Below are 21151 nucleotides of genomic sequence, written 5' to 3' on the forward strand. Positions count from 1 at the left end.
TTTGAGCTGTTTGTGTTGGTGTGTATGATACATTTATGCTTGTCATGCGGCACCATGCCATCCAAAGCAGGCGGCTGATTTTTAGGACTGGAGGCTGAAGATGAGGAGAGGAGGAAAGAGAGAAGAAGAAGAGGAGATCTGAATGAAGCAGATGCTTAAGGGCAGGTTTTAACCCCCCTCTTATACACACATACTCTTCTTCCTCCCTCTTCACTCTCCCTTCCTCTCTCTCCCATGATGAATCAGCTGTCACTCAGGCACCAGTCCAATCTACTGATAATGAGAACTGCATCAACACCCTCTCGCCTCTCTTCCTCCCTCTTTCTCTTTCTCTCAGTTCCTTTCTACACACAGACTCACACTCGGAAACTAAATCACCCTTCTCCTCTTCTTCATATTTCACACAAACACAGACACATGTGTGTGCCACACTCACACAAACTCATTCATCTCTCCCTCACTCATCCGTCTTACGATTCTCCTCCCCTCTTTTTTTCCCTTCCTCTCCCTTCCTCCTCCTCCCTTGTCCTCCTCCTCCTCCTCCTGTGTGCCGGCTGAGCTGAACAGTCAGTGGTGGGACTGACTGAGGCAAAGGAGGGAGGATAAAGCAGGGATAGAGACAGAAAGGAGAAGAGAAAAACAGATCATTATACAGCAAACGAGTGAGAGGCCGCTGAATGAATAACAAGGACGGGATTACAAAGCCTGAAAAAGAAGGAGAGAACACCGGCTGAAGACTCTCTCTATCTCTTCCTCTCACTCCCTTCCCCCTTCTCTCTATACTCCCTGTCACCCAACTCTCTCCCCCTCCCAGGCAAGAAGGCATGAGCACACTGTCACCCATCATTCTCAGCTTGTGGAGCCTTTTGTCCTTCTCTTTTTCTGAACTCTCCATCTCTTTTGCTCCACACGGGGGTCAATCCAGAGGGTGAAGAGGAGGAGAGGGGAGGTAGACAGGAGCTGGCCTCTACTCTCCTCCCTCCACACACCCGCAGGGCCCAGAAAAAGAGAGCGAGCTGGTGCAGGAGAAGGGAGCCGTCTGATGACTTTAAACCCCCAACAAGCTCCTGAGCCCGGACAACCACAGCGCAGAGCCCTCCCCTCCTCCCACCCTGCCTCCCTTATCCCAGACACTTCTCTGAGTTGGTCAAGGATTCATCCAGGACCATGTTTGGATTAAAGGCTCCTCACTTCTACCATCCAGGTAAGAGACATTTTTGTTCAGCTTTAATTTTTCTTTGGAGACTTTGGTGCTCATATTCCTGATGCTGTCAGTCAAACTGCGATTGGTTTTATCACTGCAGAGAGTGAATTTCTCTTTCATTCAGTCAGTCTTTCAAGACATAATTAAGAGCCTGAGTGATGTCACATTGATTTACTGTCTGCTGACAGCTGAGGAGAGTCAAACTGACTTTCCTGTTAGGACTTTTATTCAGGAAATTTAGGATATTTCTCCAGCCATATGTACTTCACAGTTCAAATTAAATTTTTGTTTATGAGCAATTTGCTACATTTATGGAGTTTACATAGAATTGTTCTACTTCAGCCTGTTTCACGATTTTATTTCATTTCTAACTTTACTTTTAAGATGGATTTTATCCACAGAAAATGATCAGCACCCACTTTAATGCTAACTTAAACTGTCGCTCTACATTTTAAAACAGCAAAGGCAAACAAGAAATGATTTCTATATTCTCATTTGTGAATTAATGTTAAGTTCTCTTGGTTTTTAAGTTTGGGATGATCATTGTATTACAAAGTAATATACATTTGAACTCATAAACTTCACAAACCTGTTATTCTGATATTTTTGAACCATACAAAACTGAAACCCAGATCAACAACAGATCCCACTGCAAAAGCTGTTCTGAAATAGTTTTCCTCTGTCTGTTGTTGTTCAGTTATTCTCTCATGGAGTGGTCGCTATTGTCTGAAGTCTTCCGGGTGAATGTGTGAAATACAAGAGTGTGTGTCCAGTGTCAGTGCAGGGACAGGTGTGAGGTTACCTGTGAGAGGTGATTACACATGCCTGATGGCAGGATGACAGAGTGACAGTGAAAAGGGAAAGGAGCGAGTGGGTGGGAGAGTCAGAGAGAGGGCAGCGTGAAGATGAGACAGGATAAGAGGTGAGGAGGGGAGAAAAGGTGAGAACACTGGTAAAACAGTGGATGGATGGATGGATGGATGGATGGATGGAAGGATGCATGGATGGATGGACAGGCTGATGGATGGATGGATGGGTGGACAGATGGATGGATGGATGGATGGATGGATGGATGGATGGATGGATTGAGGGACAAGCTGATGGATGGATGAACAGATGGATAGATGGATGGAAGGATGGATGGATGGATGGATGGATGGAAGGATAGATGGATGGACAGGCTGATGGATGGAAGGATGGATGGATGGATAGATGGAAGGATGGATGGATGGATGGATGGATGGATGGATGGATGGATGGATTGATGGATGCATGGATGGATGGATGGATGGATGGATGGATGGATGGATTGATGGATGCATGGATTGATGGATGCATGGATGGATGATGGATGGATGGATGGATGGATGGATGCATGGATTGATGGATGGATGGATGGATGGAATGGAATGATGGATGGATGGATGGAATGGAATGGATGGATGGATGGATGGATGGATGGATGGATGGATGGATGCATGGATGGATGAAGGACAAGCTGATGGATGGATGGACAGATGGATGAATGGATGGATGGTAGGATGGAATGGAATGGAATGGAATGGATGGATTGATGGATGAATTGAATGGAATGATGGATGGATGGATGGATGGAATGGAATGATGGATGGATGGATGGATGGAATGGAATGAAGGATGGATGGATGGATGGATGGAATGGAATGATGGATGGATGGATGGAATGGAATGGATGGATTGATGGATGAATTGAATGGAATGATGGATGGATGGATGGATGGATGGACAGATGGATGGATGGATGGAATGGAATGGATGGATGGATGGATGGATGAATGGAATGGAATGGAATGATGGATGGATGGATGGATGGAATGGAATGATGGATGGATGGATGGAATGGAATGGAATGGATGGATGGATGGATGGATGAATGGAATGGAATGATAGATGGATGGATGGATGAATGCATGGATGATAGATGGATGGATGGATGGATGCATGGATGGATGAAGGACAAGCTGATGGATGGATGGACAGATGGATGGATGGATGGATGGATGGATGGATGGATGGAATGGAATGGATGGATGGATGGATGAATGGAATGGATGGATTGATGGATGAATTGAATGGAATGATGGATGGATGGATGGATGGAATGGAATGATGGATGGATGGATGGATGGAATGGAATGAAGGATGGATGGATGGATGGATGGAATGGAATGATGGATGGATGGATGGAATGGAATGGATGGATTGATGGATGAATTGAATGGAATGATGGATGGATGGATGGATGGAATGGAATGAAGGATGGATGGATGGATGGATGGAATGGAATGGATGGATTGATGGATGAATTGAATGGAATGATGGATGGATGGATGGATGGAATGGAATGATGGATGGATGGATGGAATGGATGGATGGATGGATGGATGGATGGACAGATTAAATCTTTCATGCATGTTTTGAATAACATCTGCCATTATAAATAATTGAATCAGGCCTTTTATCTGCTGCTGTGTTGTCGTTTATGTATTTGTGTGATTTTGGATTGTGCTTTTCTCTCTTTGTGCTTTTCTATGTTTTTTTTCTGTGTGTGTATTTCTTTGTGTATTTCCTTGTGTGTATAGATGTCTGTGTTCACTTTTTAGTGTCTTTGTGTGTGTGTGTGAACTTGACTGTGCGTCATGTGTGTTAAGGTGCTCATCTGTGAGTGTGTGTACCTGTTCCTCCTATTTGTGTTTATGCAAGAATGTGTTAGTGTATGTGCTGTCATCATTCACATGCTGAAGATGCCCCAGCCCCCCTCCTGGTCCTAACTGCGGTTGCTGTGGAGACAGTGTCAGCCACACGCTCCCTCCTCAATGATCATTTGACAACGTAGGGGGTGAGGGGTAAAGGATGTGTGTGTGTGTGGGTGGGGGTGTGTGTGTGTGTGTATGTTAAGTAGTGATTACTATGTGATTAGTCAGGGCAGAGGCAGAGCAGCAGAATCAGGATGAGACCAGAATGGAGATAAGAGATAACAATAAAAATTCAGGTTAGTGATACATTTATCTCCATACAAATCTTCCATAAATCCCATCAGTAGGATAGGACTCCTGACTAAAGAGGGATGGGGTGTGTGTTTGTGTTCGTGTGTTTGCTGCACTCATGCATTGTTACCCAGAGCACATCATGACCTTAACATGGTATCATAAGGAAAAAAAAAGTGACATTTTACTATCTCCCACTCACTGCCCCCTGCTGATCTGCTCCACACACATAACGGCAGCTCACTGTCCTCCCTCTGTGACTTGTTAGCTCATTACTCCTCAAATGTCTCTTCAGAAAACTGTATTTTTTAGAACAAGAGTGTATTCCCAGGGGAGGGTAAATCAGTGTATTTACTTATTCTTTTTAAAGAATATGCAAAGACCAAAACCACAATAATTCCAATCAGGAGAGACTAATTCATGAATCAAAGATAATATTTGGAGCTTAGACTCTGCCAGGACATAGGTTGATCAAAGGAGGTGGTAAAGCTGGTCATACTTAGACCTGACATTTAAAAATGGGCTGTGACAACACAATCGTGACATATCTAACCCTAGGTTAATGGGCAAGTCTGTGTGTAGAAATGGCCAGGCCCCTGAAAATCCCAGTGAATGGGCCCACCCTAGATGTGAGTTATTACTGTAATCACATATGAGTTGCCTTTTTGCTCATATTTGCCCACTTTTGGAGCTGGAAGGTACATTAAAAACCCTCTGAGCCTGGCATTGTCCTAAACAAGAAGAGACACACACTATTCAAATTTAAGTAGCTTTTGAACCATAAATCATGGCCACTTACTTGTTTTTCCTTCTGGAAGCCCTCCATTGTGCCGTTGTTATGACGCTATCCTTGCTAGCTCTTACAGAGCGTTTTCCAGTGGGCCTGGAACTTGGTTGACTTTCCAGGGTCTTTAAATATTAAGTCCACACCAATAACTCCAATATTGAATGTCCTTTTTTATTCATTTCCTTTTCCATTTCTCAATTGTTTCTACAGCTAATGCATTGTGGCTGGGCTCTGACAACCAATGGCAGGCTGTTAGATCTTATCATCATGGTTTGCCAAATAGCGTATGTGCAAACACTTTGAAACTGGATGAGAGCTTTAATGACTTAAAATGGAGAAAAAGACACAGAGAGGCAGTGATGTGTCCCTCTGTGTCACTGCAGACAGGAACTGCTTCGAATAATGACTCAAATTCCCAAACACATAAGGACCTTTTCTTGTAAAAATGTTAATATTCTGAAGTCTTTTTGTCACAGAATGATTATTTTTCCACTTTTTGGTCCTTAAAAGATGGGAGAACAAGTTTGTGCAAAAAAAAAAAAGTCTTTATAATCCCATAACTATTTTAAAATTTAAGTGGCACTGCTGCTGTACACATGCTCTTCAAGCCCAAGTTGTCCTGAAAAAAGGATGTTTAAAGCTTGACTGTACATGACAGCGTTGATGTTTTACAAGCTTGTCATGACAAATAGTCCAGGTTAGACACAATTGTTAAAATATAACATAGGGCTCAGAAGATTAGGCTCAGATGTTCCCAAGAAAGTTGCCCATTTTTCTTCTTCTCTTTCATCCTGACATTTGGACTTCTCACAACCAATAAATTGGTGGAGTAAATGTGGATTTTTAAAAGGCAACAGCAGCATAATAAGCTCACACTAAGGGAGTGGAGCTGTGCTACTGGACAGATAAGACCAGGTGATATGTACAGCTAATACTTAAATAAAAATAAGTTATCAAGAATCATCAGTTTCAGCTTATTTTAAAACCATTTTCTTGCAGAGGCTATAAAGGGATTTATGAACAATAAAAAACACCAGATTAATCCTTTTACAGTGATATAGAGGCCATACAGGTTGAGATAATTCACCCCCGCTCTCACAAAGTCACCAGGTCAAGCCTGGCTCAAATGTCTGCATGAAGAATGGACCCATACTCAGCGACATTTGTGTTTCTCTCCATGTATGCTTTCATTCACACACAAACATACAAACATATTATCCACTGTGAGTCAATAGGGTGAGAAAGCGCGGGCGTTGACGTGTGCATTAGCCTGCCATATTTATTGGCTGCTGTGGTATTTTCGGGGGCTGTGTAGCTCTGTTTGACTTGACCTCTGCATTGATTTCTATGATATGTGTTAGAGCCACAAGGACACTGTGGCTTGTGATTTATGGCAGATGTCACACGAACATACACACACACGCAGTAGAGCACACACACTTCTCACTCAGCCTCAGGGTGCTTTACTACTGCAAGCGTGGCATTTGATATCTCCTCTCAAAATATGTTTCCTGCTTTTCACGGCAGCAGCAGCTCTTCTTACACAAATAAATACATCTTTCTGAGAACGCAGAGGATGAACGACTTCAACAGACATGCAAAATGCTCGAGTGTGTTGAAATAAATGCTTTTCCTCGCTCTGCAGAAGAGTCATTGAAGGAAACAAAGGAGGACAAAAAGAAGCTCAGAAAGGAAAGAGGAGGCAAATGTCAAGTTGGGGGGAAATATAAATGATGCATGGTTGTTTTTATGCCATAGACCATTGGTTCTCAACTGGTGGGTCAGGACCCAAAAGTGAGTGGCGGAGCAGTTTCTAGAAGGTATGTGTTCCTGGAAAAAAAGGGAGGGGGCAAAAATTCTATAATGTACAGAAACCTTTTTGGGATGTACATTCATACTTTTATGCTATTTAAGGCCAGCTCAGACTATATCAACTCAGCCCTGACTCTTTGTTGTAGCTCATTGTCAAACGTCAGGTCCAAATATGAGCATCGGGAACAACAAACACTCTTGTAGTGTGACAAAATAAATGATGTGCCCAAGATGCCCCATGACCAAGATTTGAGAAGACTAGCATGCCACAATTTTTCTTGCATTGTTGTCTCATTTGACATCCTGACCTGACGTTGACAACGTGAATTCTGACCAATAGGAAAGCATTTGCTCCTTACCTTTGTATCATCATTTACCAGAGTGAGTCCCCTACCTTTTCTCCCTCATGAATCTTGTGTACAAACAGTGAAGCTGTGTGTTTTAGCAAGGCTAATTGGGTTTATTTTCTTACCTTCTCACATTCATACCTCAAGATCTATCTGAAGGATATCTGGTCCATATTGCCCTCCTCTTGATACATCAGAAGAGTCCATAATTGCTATCCGTAATCAAATCCATGATTGTTTCATGTTTGTTGTTTTCTTCTTTTCTGAGCAAAAGACTGCTAACATTCACAAATAGCAGCCTCCCTAACGACCTGTGAACTGACAGTGGTCTGGCTGCAGACCATATACCTCTGGCGTTCATCTGAGAAGCTGAAGTGCCTTTATTTGCCAGTACATTGTTTTCCAGTTTTGGATTTTTTTTTAATTCAACTTCATTCATAAACAAAGTCTAGCAATTACATTCATGTAATAACAACATTGCAAACATAAATAAAATAAAGAAAAAGGTTAGGGGTCTAAATCTGGATTAAATTACATATAGACCCTTTTTAGAACTAGTTACACAAACCCTGGCTCACTTTAACTAAAGCTGACATAGTGACACTAGCTACAAAATTAACTTTACTACATAAGCCAATGTAGCTCAGTTAGCTTTAGCAACATGAGCTTTAGCATAAGTAGCTAAAACTATTGTAGCTGCATGGATAACATATCTACAGTCAAGGACAAAAGTACTGGCACCTCTGGAATTTTTCCAGAAAATACACCAATTCTGCCAGAAATTGTTGCAATTACAAATGTTTTTGGTATACATGTTTATTTCCTTTATGTGCATTGGAGCAAGACAAAAAAATCTGAAGACAAAAGACAAAATTGACATAATTTTACACAAAACTCAAAAAATGGGCCGGTCAAAATTGTTGGCACCCTTTTAAAGCTGTGGGTAAATCATTTTATTTCAAGCATGTGATGCTCATTTAAACTCACCTGTGGCAGTAACAGGTGCTGGCAATCTAGAAATCACACCTGAAGCCAGTTAGAATGTATAAAAGTTGACTCAACCTTTGTGCTGTGTGCCTGTGTGTGGCACACCAAGCATAGAGAAGAGAAAGAAGAGCTGAGAATTGTCTGAGGACTTAGGAAGCAAAATCGTGGAAAAATATGAACAATCTCAAGTTTACAAGACCATCTTCAGAGATCTAGAAATTCCTTTGTCCACGGTGTGTAATATAATGAAGAAGTTTGTAACCTGTGGAACTGTGGCTAATCTCCCTGGATGTGGATAGAAGAGAAAAATGGACAAAAGAATGCAACGCAGGATAGTTGGAACATTGGATAAACATCCTCAGTCAACTTCCACACAAATTCAGGCTGTCCTGCAGACTCAGGGTGCAAAAGTGTCAGCTCGGACCATACGTCGTAATCTGAATGAGATGAAGAGCTATGGCAGGAGACTGAGGAGAACCCCACTGCTGACAAAGAGACATAAAAAAGCCAGACTGGAGTTTGCAAAAATGTACCTGAGTAAGCCTCAGTCCTTCTGGGAGAACATTTTGTGGACAGATGTGACTAAGGTAGAGCTTTTGGGAAAAGCACGTCATTCTACTGTTTACAGAAAATAGAATGAGGCCTACAAAGAAAAGAACACAGTACCTACAGTCAAACATGGTGGAGGTTCAAGGATGTTTTGGGGTTGTTTTGCTGCCTCTGGCACTGGGTGTCTTGACTGTGTGCAAGGAATCATGAAATCTGGAGACTATCAAAAAATTTTGGGCCGCAATGTAGGGCCTAGTGTCAGATAGCTGGGTCTGCATCAGAGGTCATGGGTGTTCCAGCACGACAGTGACCCCAAACATACCTCAAAAAGCACCAAAAAATGGCTGGAGACAAAGTGCTGGAGAGTTCTGAAGTGGCCAGCAATGACTCCAGATCTAAATCCCATTGAACACCTATGGAGAGAACTCAAAACTGCTGTTGCAAGAAGGCACCCTTCAAATCTGAGAGACCTGGAGCAGTTTGCAAAAGAAGAGTGGTCCAAAATTCCAGTTGAGAGGTGTAAGAAGCTTGTTGATGGTTATAGGAAGACATTGGTTTCAGTTATTTTTTTCCAAGGATGTGCAACCAAATATTAAGTTGAGGGTGCCAATAATTTTGTCTGGCCCATTTCTTTTAGTTTTGTGTAAAATTGTGTCAATTTTGTCTTTTTTCTTCAGATTTTTTGTGTTGCTCCAATGCAAAGAAATGAAATAAACATGTGTATACCAGAAACATTTGTAATTGCACCATTTTCTGGGAGAAATGGTGTATTTTCTGGAAAAATTCCAGGGGTGTCAATACTTTAGTCCATGACTGTACATAGCTTACAGCACCATTATCTAAACTAAAAGCTTAAAGCAAAATTAAACTAAACTAAAAGCTCTGTATAGTGCCGTAATCTTTAGCTAAGTAAGCTAACATAGCTAAAACTAACATGGCAACATAGAAAGCACTGATAATAAAAGCTTCAGCAGAGATCACGTTAGCTATGTAGCTATATTAACTACCTAGCTATATAGCTGCATTGAACTGTTGTCTAAAGCTAAGTTAGCCTACATAACTAAAACTAACTTAGCTAGTAGATAACATAATGTTTTAGCCACATTAGATATTTAGCTACATAATCTATATAGCTATCCTTTATCTATAAAGTCTATGTAGCTAATGGAGCTATGTAAGCTATGTTTGCTTGTTGTTTTTGTGGAGGGTGAGCTTTTTCTCTTTAAGGAAACTGTTTACCTGGCTTTATGAAATGTTTTATAATCTGTATTTGCAGCTCAGGTTTTCAACTTTTTGTCGTCTTAACTCTTTCCTAGCCCTAACAGAGGTTAATCTGATTTTATTTCAAGTTTTAGTATGTATTTCCATTCTAAGATATATGGCATCTCAGATGTACGGACAGCTTTGAGTAAACTTGCACACAGCCACAAAGACAGTGGCAAAGACTGGACAAGATTTTAGTGTTTTTTTTAGTAACTACAAATGTCTGTTTTTAAATTTTGGGTCAGGATTTATCATGAGGAAGTGCTGATGGGTCCTGATGCTTGACCAGTTGGGACCCACAGCCATAGACTGACTTGGCCTTGTCAGATATGTGTAGGATTTCTTTGTGCTGGATCAAGCTTTCTTAATCGACTCCTTGCTTCTGAGTTTCTCCATTTTTCCTTTTTGTTCTCATGTTTTCCCTCTTGTTTCTATTTAACAGTGTTTAGATGCCAGGTGAGCTCTATATTGTATGTGCAGTTCTCTGCTGTGATAAAGCTTAAACTTAATCTCTGCTTTTCAGTCTTTATTTAAACTAGGACAGTGTTGAGTGTTTTTATGTGTTTTAGTGGGCGGGAGAGCTGCTGGCACACATACACATGCACATTTGGCCATATTTCCATGTTACACATACATGAAGAGTCTTTGTGTGTTCATGCACAGAGGTAGAGGTGGGTGCTGCCTCAAAGGAGGCACGCTGTCAGGCTCCCTTGTGCTCTTAATTGTGCGTGTGCATATTTGTGCCCACTAGTGTGTGCAGATGAAAACAGGGTCACGCTGCTCCACCTCAAGGGTGCTGTTATTAATGAGATGAATAAAAGACCATGACAACAGCTTGATAACACCAAGAAGATAAAAAAAACACACACACACACAAATGCACACAGACACACATCATGTGGGAGCTGGGCGACTTTCTCCTGCCAAGAATAAAAACACAACACAAGAAAAAAGCAAAACAACCATAATCTATTTTTTATGTTTCTGTCCTCGAGAGACGGAGAAAGGAAAGGCAAAGAAAAAGAGATGAATAAAACAACGTGTTTTGTAATGTCTCGAGCAGAAAACAAACAAGTAAGCAAGCCGCCCTAATTGGTCAAAGAGCTAGTGTCACTAATGAGCTCTTAATTAACACAAGATTCACTTAAAGCGCACACACACATGAAAAACACACACAGGCTAACATGTCTGCTCTGTGATGTTTACATTCATTTACAGCGAGAAAAAAGCTTTGAAGTGAGGTCTCACATGCGAGCACGCTCACACAAACATCCACACAGTTCGCCTGGCTGCTCACTGAACTGGGGAGATTGGGATAAATGCCAGCAGATTTTGACCGGAGGTGATAACGACAACTCCTGGAAGCTCAAACACACGCATACACAAGTTTGAGAGCAGGGAACCACACACAAACACACACTGCATACACACTTAGAGCATATACACATAAACGCACACACAAGCATTGCAGAGTGAAAGTGTAATAAGCAGCGTGGTGTACGATAACGAGCAGATGGCAGGAGGATTAGCTAAATGAAAATACAGCAGTTAAAACTTGCCGGCATTAATATCTTTTTCAGGGAGGTGGACGCCTTAGCACTCACACAGACTCACATACTTCCATAGAGCTCAGTTTAACAGAGAAAGAGAGAGTTTTGTGCCTCTTCTGGTCCTGCACCATCTGCATGTTCATGAGCCATGTCAATGCATAATTGATTGAATGTGTCAGTGTGTACATATGTGTGTATACATGAGTGTGTATGCATGTTTTTGTAAGGAGGGGTCTCTACACGGAGCAGGTTAACAGCATTTAGACGGCAGTAACACCCAGACAGGGCATGTATGCTTCATAATGCAGATGTGTGTTTGCACATATATTCCCTTTGTGAGGGGCCAAAGCACCGCGGTGGGACACATGCATGCTTTTACACACGTTAACTCATGGTCATCAACTCATTAACCCTTCACCTCTCCTGTGATCTCACGCTTTGTGAGAAATGATGACCCAATCTAATTTTTTAAACAAAATTAAACCCACAAATTAGGTTTGACTTTAAAGGGTGAAAGCGCAATATCATCCAAACTCCCCATCCTATTCCACACCCGTCTACCATTTTCATGTTCTACATTTAATTTTCTTTTACATCCCTCTTTTGATTTCATCTCCCTCCTCATGTAAGTGGAGGTCAAAGTGATATTTATTGGCATTTACTCCTGTCATTGAATCATTAAGGTCTGACTCTCTCTTTGATCACAAACTATTAAATCTTACATTTTATGTAAAGTGGACCACACACTACATCAGTGCTTACCAAAGGGTGTGCCGGTGCCCAGTGGTGAGCCTCGGGAGACCTTTTACCTAATTTAAAAACCATGAATGTAATTTTGAAAATTAAATTCTCATCTTAAATTATCATAAAATACTTGATTACATGTTAAAATGCTTTTTTAAAATCCAAGAAGTAACTACATACCCAGAATAGTTCACTCACACCTCACCTTTAAAATAATGGTCTTGTCTGATGTATCAAACAGGTGTCATGGTTTAATTGGTGCTGAATTAACTGGTGACCATTAAGCATTCTACTTTGCAGCATTAATATTACCAGGAAAGGGTCTAAGGGAGTCACAGCGTACATTTTAAAAGATTGATATTAGAGAAGAAAATATAGGAGACAAAGTTTAAACAAAGTTAATGCTTGTGGCTTATTAATTCTGCGTAATGACTATACCAACACTTTCTTGTGGTTTTTGAAAACTGGGCATTTCATTGAACTCTTCTGTTTATGAAATAAAAATAAAAAGGTAAATACTTTGAGTCTCCTGTCATGGCTGAATTAAGGTTCTGGTGGTCCCCAGAAGATTTTCAGGTCTCAAATTAGACTACAGCACATTGAAGTTTGGGAAAGGCTGCACTACATGATAATCATGCCGACTGTCGCCCTGAATCCCCTCTTCTGACAAAAGTCAATAAAGGACCTGATTATCTTGCAAGGTTATAATGTTTTGTGCCATGGGTGATGAGTTAATATTTCCCTTTCCAACCTGACTTGAGGCTCTCGGACTCCAAATTGTGAATATTAAACATGTTCAATATATTTACGACCAGAAATCCTGTTGTGTGTGGTGAGCAGCGAGGACAGCCAAGCTGGTACAAGCTGAATTTTTACATGGAATGGAGCAATAGTCAATCAGGAAGCAAGCTGGTGAAGAGTAACCTTACAATGCAGATGAATTCGCCCGTTTTCGTGTTTCTCACTGGCGAATCCATCTTGCAAAACTCCCGTCTGAACCATTTGGGCACGGTTAGAAAGTGACAGGACCAATCAGCATCGAGGGGCACTACTTTCGGGCGTGGCAGAGTCATGACATAAGCAAGCAGCATCAAGAGACCGGTGCAGTTATGGCGGAAGGCTTTAGCGTGGATGCTGCTAAAGTAATAATAATAATAATAATAATACCTTGAATTTATATAGCACCTTTCAAGAAACCCAAAGACGCTTTACAAGAACACATATACATGGACAAACTATGTGAGGGGTAGGATGAGTGTAAGGGGTGGTTTAGTGAAGACTGTAGGCTGTGGTGAACAGGTGGTGCTTAAGACGTTTTTTGAAAATGTCCAGAGATGGAGCGCTACGAATGTCTGCAGGAAGAGTGTTCCAGAGGGTAGGAGCTGCAGCACTGAAGGCTCTGTCTCCATAGGTTTGGAGTTTGGTTTTGGGCATGGAAAGTAGGCCGGTGTCTGAAGATCGAAGGTTGCGGGATGGTCTGTATGGATGGAGGAGATCAGAAAGGTACTGGGGAGCCAGAGCATGGAGAGATTTGTATGTGAGGAGGAGGACTTTGTAGTTGATACGGGACTTGATAGGGAGCCAGTGGAGGTGGATGAGGGTCGGAGTGATGTGTTGCCAGGGTCTAGTGCGGGTGAGAACTCTAGCTGCAGAGTTTTGGACGTACTGAAGCCTGTCCAGGGTTTGGCGGAAGGCATTAGCGTGGATGCTGCTAAAGTGCAAGTTTTATCAGAACTTGATGACATTTCTTCATTTAAAGAACAACAGAGAACAATAATGAGTTGTTTTCTTTTCAAAAACGACAAAAGTTGTGTACTGACACGTTGACAGTCGCCATGGTTCACATCATGCAGTTCTCTATGGAGTTTACTCCTTCGATAGCGGCCCATAAACATGTGACAGACATAATGTTCATCAAATCACCCTCTGAGTGTTTTTTTCAAAGGCTCTGCCCTTTCCCAAATGCTGTCTATGAGTGGTTTACCAGATGGATCTGTGAAACACACCCATCTTGTGTGCCAGGTTAGGCGAAGGGAGGAAGCAAAACGAAAACACATGACAGCCATAGTGAAAATGAAGCTTAGAATTAGACACCAGAAATAAAGCAGGAACTTTTTGATTAGTTGAATGTTTAACACCATGCTTCTGTAAAACATCACAATCCAACTAACAAGGGAGGTGGACTGAAACTGATACAATGGATGCAGCATGTAGCTAACAGCTAGCCACTTTAGCCTGCTCACTAAAAGCCACATTTGACAGATATTGGGTTCTAAGTGTCAAGACCAGGTGAGACTCTGGTAGTCAGTGAGCATTATCTGTTAGTATGTGGTATGCTGATCCTCTTATCCTACACAAACTATACAAACAAAGCTGTAAAATCAGTTATTATTTGTCACCATGTGTGGGATTTCTCACTGTAAAAAGATAGGTTACATTTTTGACATTTTTATTTTTGTAGCAGGCTTAAGAAATCTGCGTAGTGACTGCCTTCTACAGGTTAAAACCAGGCTACTGCAGCTGAATTTTTCAATTAGCTGAGCTTGTACCATATACCATCATCAACCCCTGTAAAACCTAGTCACAGGTAATATTTATGTTTAACAGCATGCTTTTAGTTTGATGTTTTTAAAGGTGTAAACCATTCTAAAGGTTTTCAAAGGCATTTATTTTAATTACATGCTAGATCGACTTCCGCCAAAACTCTAGGGTTTAGTTACCTTTTCAGTTAACTCCTTTGCCAAACTTCCACCAAGTTACCCTGGGTAATTCACAAAACTCTCTTTGGTATTAGGGGCAATATCTGTTATAGAAAGGCAAGAATCATTGGTACCAATACTACTGTCGTGTTCACCAAAAGGTAAAAGAAAAAGGCAGACACACTAATGCAAAACACAAAAAAAAAAATTTAAGCAAAAGTCAATGATCCTCAAACTCGGCTATTCTCAAAAATCAAACACAAAGCTCACCAAAGACAAAACACACTGGGAGACACAAAGTGACACAAGAGCCGGTGGACATACAATGAACGGTCACAGAGGAAAAGTAACACAGAGAGTGGCAGTGATTAGATACCGGTGTAACAGACAGGGTTCAGGTGGACTACATTCTGACTTTCCTACACCATAATCTCTGCTATTAGAATATTTCAGATCCTTGTCCAGAATGTACATTGAAGTTTATTATTCACTTGATGTTGGGAGAAATTACTATGGAATTTCATTGAGATTTAGGAAATCTATTTGGATATTTTGAGGGATTTGCTTGGAATTTTTTCAGGGATGGTTTGCTTCAAAGTTTTGAGCTATTTTCAAGAAAATTTAAGAAATTTATTTCTAAATTTTTGAGGATTTAATAAGAAATTTAAGGGAGGATTTGCTTAAAAGATTTCAGGAACTTATATAGAATTTGGGGGGGGTAATTTTTAATGGAATAGTTAGGCTTTATGATAAAGTTTCACTGAAACATTTGGGGAATCTTTTTTTTTTTTTTTATACTTATATTTTATTGTTTTTCAACAAAAACATAACATCAAAAACAACACCAAAACATAATAAGACATTGCCAGACATAAAATCAAAATACAGATTTCAATACAAGTCTAATGAGGATTTAACACAATCAGCTGTAAATAATCAGAGTTTATGTTAAGGGAGCGGTACATGCATTGTAACAATACAAGTGTCTAAGGCAGACCACCGGGGATGCTATTTATTCTTCCAAGTATAGCTTCCATTTAGCCCATCTTTTAATGTATAAGTCTTTTTTCAATCTCAATAAGAGAGTCAGCCTTTCCAACTCATGAATTTCCTTAATAATATCGATCCAATTGTCTGTTGTGGGGGGATCTATCTGTAACCATTTACGGGTTATGGCCTTTTTTGCTGCTACTGTAAATATTTTCCACAAGTATCTATCAGATCCTTTTATTTCTTCAGGTACGTCACCTAAATAAAGTGATGTAAAATTCAAGGGGAACAACTGTCCAAGAATCTGTAGCATAATTGTCCAAATACCTTTCCAAAACAGTTGTACCCTAGTGCATCTCCAGAAAATATGTAGGTGGTCTGCCTCATCACATCCACAGTTTCTCCAACATTTACATGTCTCAGCTCTGCGATATCTCTGTAATTTAGGAGTAATAAAATAGCGGATATGGTTTTTCCAACCGAATTGGGGAATCTTTAAAGAAAATTTGGGGTGCTTTTTATGGGATACTTCAAAAATATGTTTAGGACTTTTCACAGAGATTTCAGGTTATTTCTTTGAATTTTTAGAGAATTTGCTTTGATTTTGGAAAGGGATATGTCCAGTTAATACAGAACTTAAAATATAAATTTCACTGATATTTGGTCTTAACAAGTCCAACAAAATGACTCCACCATCCCTCTCTCAGTGACTGAAGACCTCCGACAACTGATGAACTGCCTGACACCCAGCCAAAACAGCTGCTCTTAAACCAATTCAGTGCCGTATTTTCTGCAAGAGATTTACAGACATCGTTTTTTGGTCAAAACTAATTCCTGTTCAAAGACTAGGCAGAGTTTTAAAACATTATCAGGTCTACTGATCCCACATAGGTGAGAGAACAAACGCTCAGGTCTCAGGGGGTTAACAACTGCAAAAGCTTGGCATCCATCATTGCCATTGAAACAAAAGTGATAATATCCCACACCTGTGACATCAAACAGAGGAGAACCTGGCACGCAGTGTGATGTTACGAGCCAAGATTTCTGTTTTCTGCTTCTATACACACAAAAAATCTTCACTCTGGAAGGACTTTTCTACATGGGGGATTTTCAGTAACCTCAAATGTTGTTTGGGTGTGCACAACAGGTCAAAATGCACAGAAAAACCTCTGTTTTCAAAAATACTCATATACATGTGGACAAGGCCTTCGTATAATGACACTGCTTCTGTTACATAAGTTTTCTTATTTTCCTATTTAATTTCTTTTCTAGCAAACACAACAAGTCATCACTTTTTATAAATCTAGAAAGAGTAGATGGCTTTAGCTTAAAGCTGCAGTGAGACAGTGTCAGTCATTACGGGATATTTGGGTGAACTGACCCTTTAATTCAGTTACATGCAGTGCTGTTCCCATAAAGCATATTGCATCATTGAGCCTATGTAGGCACATCTGCAGACAGGCTGCTGTCTGACATTTAGACTCAGAGAAAAAAAAAAAGAGCCGTCAAATATGTTTCCACATTGTGTTGCACACATGTATCATCTGCCAGGCTAACATCAACAACACGTTCACACATACACAACCATGCATGGTTACAGGGCACGTGTTTGCTCATGTGTGATCTCTGGCCACCTTGTTACGCTTCTGCCTGTATTTGCATAATCTGCATAATGATGCCCGCTTTAATTGCACACGCCCAGGTAAGGGATCATGTGGTTAAGTGGGAGATCATAATTATGTAAATAATTGGCCTGACCACTGCAAGCTGCTGCTCTGTGACACCCATCTGGAGAGAAAGAGGGAGAGAGGGAAAGACACAGATAGAGGAGAGAAAGGTGAGAAAAAGAGTCAGAATGAGGAGATGGAAATTAGGGACTGAGACAACTGAGAATGGAGGAAAGAAAAAACAGAGTTGGATGGCTGAGGGGAAGAGTAAAGGGAAGAAAAGTGGAGAAGCAGAATAAACTAAAGAGCAAACATGATTAACAATATTTGATTCTCATGTCAGGCATCTAAGGTGCCCAACCCTCCTGAGTTCACAGCAATTACAAGACATCAGAAATTCAGCTGCAGTGGTTCAACATTTCATGACAATTCATGAATGGTTCTGTCATGGCTCAATCTCAAACATTTTCTTCCTCCCAGGCTTTGTAGGTAAAATCTGCTACAACATTTAAGTTTTATAATCATCCAGGAGAAGAAATCAATGTTAATGGATGACATTGTACTAAAAGTACACCCTTTATTTCATCACTAATTGGACAGTACAACAGATCAATCTTATTCTTAATTTCACCAAACTGGCACAACAAACACACTCCCTCCTCTCTATGAGGAATTAAACCTGCCAGTCTGTAAAGCTAATGGTTTAGTTCCTGAACTTATCTGTGCACACAGAGGTCTGTCTTTAGGTGATATTACACTCACCAGATGATAAATGTGTACCTGTCTGTATTTTTAATCTTTTCCCTTGATAAAATAGTATCTTTTGGAAACCCACTTATACAGATGAATGTGAAATCCAAGTACTGACAAAGAATAAAATTACCTCTCTAAGCTGGTTGTAACTTATTTGTCTGTACTGCAGAGCTCCATTGTCATCCAAATATTATCAAACTGCATGAGAGAGCCACCGATTCATCACTGTGTCCCCAGTAAACCTGGTCTTACAGACTCTCCTACTGCAGTCAAAACAAAAAGGATGATTTCCTGAAGATGAAAATAAACCGAACAAATGCAGCACAGTCTGGTCGGAAATGTTTGGTCTGCAGCCAGATGCTCTCCCAACACAGCCTGGCTGCAGATCTTCCATTTATGATAGTCACTCTCATGGCAAATTCATCTGAAACATTGTGTATCTCAGAACAGAAATTTTGAACATGATTTTGAAATAAAATTGGATTAAACTTCCGTTTGGGGTTAGGGTTAAGGTAAGGGTTAGCATACCAAGTTAAAAGTTAAAAACCTGATCTTCAAAACCTAATGACAAAATGATTAATAAATCTGTGCAAACAGTATACTTACAGGAAAAAAAGCGTATCCTCCATGAGAATATTCCAATGCAGCCAGTGTAGCTTATATAGCTCTGCTAGTTGCATAAGCTGCGCAGATAATGAAGCTACATAGCTAATGGTGCCAAAGCCAAGCTCACAAAGCAGTTATGTAAGTTACGTATCTATGATATCTGCATAGCTAAGTTATCTTTAGCTACGTTTGCTAAAGCTCACATGGCTAAATTAGCCATAGATAACAGAGCTAGATAACTGTGTAGCTAATGTAGCTAGAACTAAGCTCACAAAGCAGCTATGTAAGCTATGTAAGTACATTATGCTCATGTTGCTAAAGCTAATTTAGGTACATTGGCTTATGTAATTACTTTGGTAATTACTTTTGTAATTACATAGCAAGCATAGCGATTTTAGCTTTAGTTAAAGCTAACATAGCCAAAGTGAGCCACTGCTTTCGTAACTCCTTCCGGGTCCTGCATAATTTAATTTGGACTAGATCTGTGATCTTTTTCTCTGTTTTTATTCTTGAAATGTTGCTTAGTCTGTAATATCTGCATAAATGTAACTGCCGGACTTTGTTAATTAATAAAGTTCAATTTTTTTAATCCAAAATTGAAAATTTTGTTGTACCGGCAAATAATGGCATTTCCTTACTGAGATACACTATATTGCCAAAAGTATTCACTCACTAATCCAAATGATTAAAATCAGGTGTTCCAGTCACTTCCATGGCCACAGGTGTATAAAATCAAGCACCTAGGCATGCAGACTGTTTCTACAAACATTTGTGAAAGAATGGGTCGCTCTCGGGAGCTCATTGAATTACAGTGTGGTGCTGTGATAGGATGCCACCTGTGCAACAAGTCCAGTTGGGAAATTTCCTCACTCCTAAATATTCCACAGTCAACTGTCAGTGGTATTATAACAAAGTGGAAGTGACTGGGAACAACAGCAACTCAGCCACGAAGTGGTAGGCCACGTAAAATGACGGAGCGGGGTCAGCGGATGCGGAGGCGCATAGTGCACAGTGATCGCCAACTTTCTGCAGAGTCAATCGCTACAGACCTCCAAACTTCATGTGGCCTTCAGATTAGCTCAAGAACAGTGTGTAGAGAGCTTCATAGAATGGGTTTCCATGGCTGAGCAGCTGCATCCAAGCCATCACCAAGTGCAACGCAAAGCGTCGGATGCAGTGGTGTAAAGCATGCCGCCACTGGACTCTAAAGCAGTGGAGACGTGTTCTCTGGAGTGACGAATCACGCTTCTTCATCTGGCAATCTGATGGATGAGTCTGGGTTTGGTTTATGGTGTGGGTTTTTTTTTTCAGGAGCTGGGCTTGGCCCCTTAGTTCCAGTGAAAGGAACTCTGAATGCTTCAACACACTGAGAGATTTCGACAACTCCATGCTCCCAACTTTGTGGGAACAGTTTGGGGATGGCCCCTTCCTGTTCCAACATGACTGTGCACCAGTGCACAAAGCAAGGTCCATAAAGACATGGATGAGAGAGTTTGGTGTGGATGAACTTGACTGGCCTGCACAGAGTCCTGACCCCAACCCGACAGAACACCTTTGGGATGAGTTAGAGCGGAGACTGAGAGCCAGGCCTTCTTATCCAACATCAGTATGTGACCTCACAAATGCATTTCTGGAAGAATGGTCAAAAATTCCCATAAACACACTCCTAAACCTTGTGGCTCTTCCCAGAAGAGTTGAAGCTGTTGGAGCTGCAAAGTGTGGACCGACGTCGTATTAAATCCTAAGGATTAAGAATGGGATGTCACTTAAGTTCATATGCGAGTCAAGGCAGGTGAGCGAATACTTTTGGCAATATAGTGTAGATAGCATTTCAGATGAACGGCGCAAGTAGCCATCAGACATGTATTGTCTGCTCTTAATGAATGTGCAGTTTACTCCTGTTTAAGTGATGCTACTGCAGTTACATTTTACAAAAATGTTTTCCATGATGTACTTCTTCATGGGCTTTGATCTTTAATTGGTCTGAAGACAGTGCTGGTCGAATGGCAAAAGTGCAACACATGAACAGTTTGAATCCTGGGGTCATTTCCTCCTCTGATGTGCAACTGGCCTTTAGTCCAACAACTACAGGGGGTCTATGCCACAAAAGAGAAAAACATTTTCAATGCATTTACTGATTTATTGGTTTGTTCTAAAACATTTCCCT

General features: G+C 40.8%; 1 protein-coding gene across 1 annotated transcript in view; it reads left to right on the forward strand.

Annotated features, from left to right (window-relative positions):
* The first annotated feature begins 562 nt into the window (after positions 1-562).
* LOC121515506 (genetic suppressor element 1-like) overlaps positions 563-21151 on the forward strand; it is a 62410-nt gene continuing 41821 nt past the window's right edge. The window contains exon 1 of the mRNA XM_041796310.1: positions 563-1204. Within this exon, the coding sequence (XP_041652244.1) occupies positions 1168-1204 (37 nt within the window). The 5' untranslated portion in view covers positions 563-1167. The remainder of the gene's footprint in view (positions 1205-21151) is intronic.

Source organism: Cheilinus undulatus, linkage group 9 (genome assembly GCF_018320785.1).
Source record: "Cheilinus undulatus linkage group 9, ASM1832078v1, whole genome shotgun sequence".
NCBI lineage: Eukaryota > Metazoa > Chordata > Actinopteri > Labriformes > Labridae > Cheilinus > Cheilinus undulatus.